The 6,748-nt window shown below is 50.5% G+C and overlaps 1 protein-coding gene across 1 annotated transcript; it reads right to left on the reverse strand.

Moving 5' to 3' along the window:
• Nucleotides 1–1,119: 1,119 nt before the first annotated feature.
• Nucleotides 1,120–4,635, reverse strand: LOC123817909. The gene is given in 5 exon segments (XM_045837696.1): nucleotides 1,120–2,427; nucleotides 2,429–3,285; nucleotides 3,287–3,885; nucleotides 3,923–4,197; nucleotides 4,460–4,635. Coding segments are annotated over 5 exon segments (2,643 nt in total). The 3' UTR covers nucleotides 1,120–1,691.
• Between the last annotated feature and the right edge of the window lie 2,113 nt (nucleotides 4,636–6,748).

The following is a 6,748-nucleotide window of genomic DNA, read 5'->3' on the forward strand; positions in this document are numbered from 1 at the left end:
TGTTGTATTCAAGTTGCGAGTGAAAGAAATCTTCGAACACTGAGATCAGTTTGATGTCAAATTTATTGGCCAAGTTTTACCTGCGCAGGGGCGAACTTCCCAAATGAGACCGTAGTCTCGCGGCTACGCAGAGCCGCCGAAATGGAAGTCGCGCCTGGCTTACAGACTACTGGGGTTTTATAGAAGCTAGCAAGCAAGCGCTATACAGAAGCAGACGTGGCAGTTAGTAATTCGCTTATAAAGACTGCGCGGGAATTTCAAACCAAGCATTCTTTCATAAGGTGGGAAGGCAGGATGTTTGTTCATTAACTTAGTAATCTCCTGGCTCTAGCTAGCTGGTTTTCTATTTTCTCATTAAAAACTACAAAGCACTGCTTATCTAGCTCTAGCCAGGGAGAGCGTCTGCTAGACACAGGATGTTTGCTTTGACTGTACTTTGTCTCTTTTATCATTTCTTTTCAGCTACAATGTGGTTCTTGTCTATTAAGGTTAAAATTTAGTTCTTAATTTCCTTGTTCCCAACATTCCCTGTGGTTTATAGGCAATTTCAATGGATCTCACATTCCCTCCTTCTCTTCTTCATTCGTCAAACCCTTGACTCATGTTCCTCTTGCGGGAGGATTGTATAGGGCTGAGATAAGACCATGAGTTTCACTGTTTCAATCCTACTCTGAATAAAGGCTAAAAGCTTATTTAGAATTATTGGTCCTAGGGTTAGGGCTAGTAGGAGGAGAATTAGAGGTCCAGCTAGGGCTGATATCAGCGTGGTTAGCCAGGGTGAGGTTCTATATAGGGAAGAATACCAGGAGGATGACTCAGTTTCTTGCTCTCTGTCTTTGAGTCGCTTGGTGAGCACCTTTATGCTTTCTCTGATTATTCCTGAGTGGTTGGCATAGAAACAACAATCTTCTCCTAGAGCTGCACATACCCCTCCTTGTTGTAAGAAAATCAGGTCTAGCCCCTCTTCGATTCTGGAGTGCTACTTCTGCCAGGGAGTCTACTTGACGCTCCAAATATTCTACTTGTTCCTGGAGCAAGGAGAGGTCTTTAGAGAAAGTTTGTGATAATGTTCTAAGACTATTTTCTCCATGAATTAATGCTCCGGCCCCCTACCGCGGCTGACCCTATGACTCCGATGGTGGCCACGATGGGAATCAACAATGGGACTCGCTTGACTCGGGAGGGGACTTGTATCAGAAAATCTGGGTTTCCTCCATATAGGTATACTTGGGGAATGATGTAAGCACTAACACAAAGCTCAGGGTTAATAGGTATTAGGCACTTAAAGATACCTTGAGTGCAGACAAACCATACTCCTTCTGGAGCTACTGTGATAGTTAAATTGCTAGGATCCGCCGGCAGATACACCTGGTTGAGGCAATAATCGCTGTAGTTCGAGGCCAGGGTATAGTTCGCTAGCAAGTAACAAGTGCCTTGCCCATGGAACTCAGCTAATGTAAGGGTACTTTCAAACTCACACTGTTGCAAGCTGCTTACCGGGCCGCTCGTGGGAAGGGGTTCTGCTCTGGGCCGTTCGCCGGTGATATTGACCCCTAAACCTACATAGAACGGGGGTCGAGGGCTGAGGCAAAGCCAGCAAGACTCAGTTATGTTAGGCTGGGTGCTGTTAAAGTAAGGAAATACCTGCTCCAACAGGCTATGGCTTAGGGCACTATAAATAGTCAGGAGTCTCAAATACGTGATAAAGAGAGTTTTAAAAGTTTGTCTGGGTCCCGACGGACTCGCCATGTTCGTGGTTCTTCTTCTTCAGGCGGTCGGGCTGCCTTAATGTGGGACAGGTGGATCCAGTAGGGTTTCTCCGCTACTCGTACAGCGGAGAGTGTGCTCAACAGTACCTGATATGGTCCTGTCCAGCGAGGTTCCAGGTTTCCCCTCCGATGATTAAGGATCCATACCCACTGTCCAGGCTCCGGCTGTTCGGACTTCTCTTTCTGTTTTCCTTCTGATTCCAGGCGTTGGGCTTGTTGGAAGGCACACACTTCACTCCGGATCTCTTGCAGTGCCTGTAAGGACTTGAGGAAGTTATAGTTAGTAACTTCTATCTCTTCTGTGGTCAGCTTAGGGATCAAAGGCACTGGCTGTCCATATAATATTTCAAAAGGTGCCCAACCCTTAATATAGGGGGTACATCTTACCCGAAAGAGGGCGAAAGGGATAAGCTCTACCCAATTTTCGCCGGTCTCTTCTCTTAACTTTATCAAGGTTTCTTTTAGCGTTCTATTTATTCTTTCTACTTGCCCTGAACTCTGAGGTCTATAAATACAATGGAGTTTCCAATTGATACCTAATCTATCTGCTAGTTCTTGTGAGATTCTAGATATAAATGCTGGACCATTATCAGATCCTATGGCTATAGGTATCCCATCTCTGGGTATAATCTCTCTCACCAGGATCTTGCAAACTGTAGAAGTCTGGGCGGGAGCCAGTTATTGTGTCGAGGACTTGCTTACAACTGTGGACCACAGTGGAGTCTGGTACTGGCAGCAGGGTGGCGGGATTCAGGGCAGTAGTCTTGAGGAATTGTACCGCCGGAGGGTTCAGCAGCTGTGCCTGATACTGTGTCAGCCGCGCATTAGACAGCCACCGGTCTGGAGGGGACCGTAGGACCTGTTCGGTGTAATGCTCTCCTATGACCTGGATGTCCTGCCCCAGGGTCAACTTGCCTGCTTCCTTAACTAGTAGGGGCGTGGCTGCAATAGCCCTTAAGCAGGCCGGCCATCCTGACGCCACAGGATCCAGTTTCTTTGACAAGTAGGCTACAGGCCTTTTCCATGGGCCTAGAGTCTGACTCAGTACACCTAGGGCTGTACCCTCCTTCTCAGCGACATATAGTTGGAAGGGCTTGGTTAGATCAGGCAGGGCTAGGGCTGGAGCTGATACTAAGGCCTCCTTCAAGGCCAGGAAGGCTTGTCTTCCTTCCTCTGTCCATGTAAAGGAGTCCTCCCTACCTCTGGTTAGGTCATGCAGGGGTCTTGCTATGTTTGCAAAACCCAATATCCACAACCTGCAATAGCCTACAGCCCCCAGGAATTCTCGTACTTGCCTTTTGGTGGTTGGTTCCGGGATCTGCAGGACCGTCTGGATCCGTTGGTCTGACAAGGCCCTCAGTCCCTTTCTCAAGTCATATCCCAGGTAACTCACGGTTTGGGTTGCAATTTGGGCCTTCTTGGCTGACACCCGGTAGCCCATCCTCTTGAGGTCCTGGAGCAGGTCCAGTGTGGCGGTCTCACACTCCTCTTGTGTCTGAGCCGCCACCAGGATGTCGATCCACGTACTGGAGGAGGACTATCGCCGGGTGGGTCCTCCGAAACTCTTGGAGATCTTTACCCAGGGCCTCATTGAAAATGGTTGGTGAATTCTTGAACCCTTGGGGCAACTGGGTCCAGGTAAACTGTCCTATTAGTCCATTGTCGGGGTCATTCCATTCGAAAGCAAATATTTCCTGACTCTGGGGGGCTAAGGGTATGCAGAAGAAGGCATCTTTCAAGTCCAAAACAGAATAGTGGGTATGTGTTGGGGGCAACGAGCTCAGGAGGGTATATGGGTTTGGCACAGTGGGGTGTATTGTTTCAACCCGGGTGTTTACTTCCCGTAGGTCCTGGACCGGTCGGTAGTCTTGGGTCCCAGGCTTTTGGACAGGGAGAAGGGGGGTGTTCCATGCCGACTGGCACTTTCTCAATATACCTGCTTCTAGTAGCCGTCGCAGGTGCCCCGCAATCCCCTGTCTGGCCTTTGCTGGGACGGGATACTGTCTAATTCGGACCGGCTGGGCCGCACTGGTCAGCTGAACCAGTACCGGCGGTTGGTGAGCAGCCAACCCGGGCGGGTTTGTCTCTGCCCATACCCCTGGTACCTGCGTCCGCAGTTTCTCGAGGGCCTCATTCCCTCTTCCTCACGCCATCCGGAAGCACCGCCAGCAGATATTCTTCGGATAGGGGAACCGTCACCTTCATGCGGGTCTCCTCCGATGTTCCTTCTGGCTCGAAGCTTATAGTGGCGTGGAGCTTCTGCAGCAAATCCCTCCCGAGCAACGGGAACGGACATTCTGGAATGACTAGGAAGGAGTGAGTGATGGTCCCTTGCCCCAGATCGGTGATTCTGGCCGCCGTCCAGGGGTATGCCTCACCCTTACCCGTTGCCCCTATAATTTTTTGTGGTTGCCTTCTGAATTTGCCCCTTGTGGTTGTTTCAAGACAGAAAAGGTGGCTCCCGTGTCGACCAGGAAGTTTACTGGCTTCCCTTCGACATTTAAGGTGACCATGGGCTCCTGGGAGCCGACGAGTATGGAGCCCCGGCCCCGTCAGTCTAAGGTTTGAAGCAGCACTGCAGGGCTGGCCTCCTTTGCCCTCAGCTTAGGACAATTTTTCTTCCAGTGCCCTTTTTCTTTGCAGAACGCACATTGGTCCTTGTCTACTCTGGGCCGTCTCTGTTCACGTACACTTTCTGAGCAATTTCTACGAGCTTGCTAATATTCTCTCCTTCAAATCCTTCAATCTTTTGTAATTTCTTTCTAATATCAGGAGCTGCCTGGGTCACAAAGGCAATGTTCAGAAGCCGCCTGTTCTCAGGGGCCTGTGGGTCTAATGGGGTGTACACCCGGTAGGCTTCTATCATTCTAGAAAACCAGCCGGGATTCTTCTCTCCCTTGAATTACCTCACTAACCTTACTAAAATTTGTTGGTTTCTTGGCTGCTGCCTTCAATCCCCCTTAACAGAGCCCGGCGGTATTGGAGGAGCGCATCCCTTCCCCCACTCGTGTTGGGATCCCAATGTGTTGCTCAGGCAGTATATCCTGCACCTCCCTCCTCCCTACTGCGGTTTCTCCTTCCTCTCCCATAACTGCTTTGACAGCTTCCCTCATTATTCTGTCTCTTTCCTCTGAGGTGAATAGGGTTTGCAGTATTTGCTGACAATCATCCCACGTTGGCTGGTGGGTTCTAAATATGGTCTCTAGCAGGGAAATTAATCCCTGCGGCTTCTCAGAAAACGGGGGATTCTGCAGCTTCCAATTGTATAAATCACTAGTAGAGAAGGGGACATAACCCAGCCGCGGTGGTGCATGTAACGGGGCGTCCGGAGCTGGTGGCACCTCTCTAAGTGGCAAAATGGCGGCGCCACCTGGGTGTGATGCTGAACCTAAAATGGCGGCGCTATCCGATTTTGGCGCCAAACCTGTGCCCCCATACTGTGCGCCACCGCGGGTATGAGGTGGACTCTGTATTCCCTCTCTCCCTCCGCCCGAGGAGTCTGGCAGGGGCTGGCGATACGGGGGAGGAGCGGAGGGAGCTAACAGCGGGTCTTCTGGTACTTCGGGCAGAACAGGATATAACTTCCTCCCTCCCCCGTTCCCCTGTCTCTGCTGAGGCCGGCACCCCTTCCCGATCTGGGGAGTGAAGAGTCTGCCTGGGTGCCATTGCCACACAGAGAGCCCTTTTCTTTCCCCGCCCATTAGATTGGCACCGGCGGATATACCCCGGACGATCAGTGGCTATGTCTACCCACACATCTATGTAGACCATCTGATCTGGGTGGGGGGTCGCATACACCACCCGCCGAACCGCGAACAGGAGGGGCAACTCAAAAGTCCCCTCCGTGGGGCCACCCCCACGTCGAAGGTCGGCCACTCAAGTTCACTGAAGGTTCGCAGGGTCTCTGGGTCGGGTGGAGGACCTCCGTAGTCCCGAGCGCGATTCTGAAAGTCAGAAAAGTTGTTTAGCAAACACTCCAGGGCCGTACTCGCGGTGGAGCCTCCTTGTCCCATCTAGAGCTGGTTTGGGGCTTGTAAGATTAAAGCAGTAATTACAAAGACAAACCACGCAACGAAGGCAAGACCAAAAGAATCTGAACACAACAAGGGTCTCTCACTCTTAACTAACAATTCACTCTTTCCACTCACGCACAATCAGGCCGCGCACACCTCAGTCTCTCCACACACAGACTTCGCTGGCGCGTTTAGTCGCGCGCAGAACCGAAATCAATTTACCAAATGCGACCTAGTCGCTGGGAGCAAAAGCTCCGGTCCTCGAGAGCGTCCTCTCCTTGAGAACCCCGCGGGTGGACTACCGCGACGCCTCGCCTACCACCTCGCGGCTCTAATGAGTCTAGACTCCCAAACCAAAGTCCGCGGCAAGCTTACCCGGGTTTTACTTTCTCAGCCTCCGAAGGACTCTCCTTCGATCTCGCTGGGGCCTCCAAAAATGTTGTATTCAAGTTGCGAGTGAAAGAAATCTTCGAACACTGAGATCAGTTTGATGTCAAATTTATTGGCCAAGTTTTACCTGCGCAGGGGCGAACTTCCCAAATGAGACCGTAGTCTCGCGGCTACGCAGAGCCGCCGAAAATGGAAGTCGCGCCTGGCTTACAGACTACTGGGGGTTTTATAGAAGCTAGCAAGCAAGCGCTATACAGAAGCAGACGTGGCAGTTAGTAATTCGCTTACAAAGACCGCGCATGCAGGGAATTTCAAACCAAGCATTCTTTCATAAGGTGGGAAGGCAGGATGTTTGTTCATTAACTTAGTAATCTCCTGGCTCTAGCTAGCTGGTTTTCTATTTTCTCATTAAAAACTACAAAGCACTGCTTATCTAGCCTAGCCAGGGGAGCGTCTGCTAGACACAGGATGTTTGCTTTGACTGTACTTTGTCTCTTTTATCATTTCTTTTCAGCTACAATGTGGTTCTTGTCTATTAAGGTTAAAATTTAGTTCTTAATTTCCTTGTTCCCAACA

Source organism: Phyllostomus hastatus, unplaced genomic scaffold (assembly GCF_019186645.2).
Source record: "Phyllostomus hastatus isolate PE091 unplaced genomic scaffold, TTU_PhHast_1.1 phas_contig_2345, whole genome shotgun sequence".
Taxonomy (NCBI): Eukaryota; Metazoa; Chordata; class Mammalia; order Chiroptera; family Phyllostomidae; genus Phyllostomus; species Phyllostomus hastatus.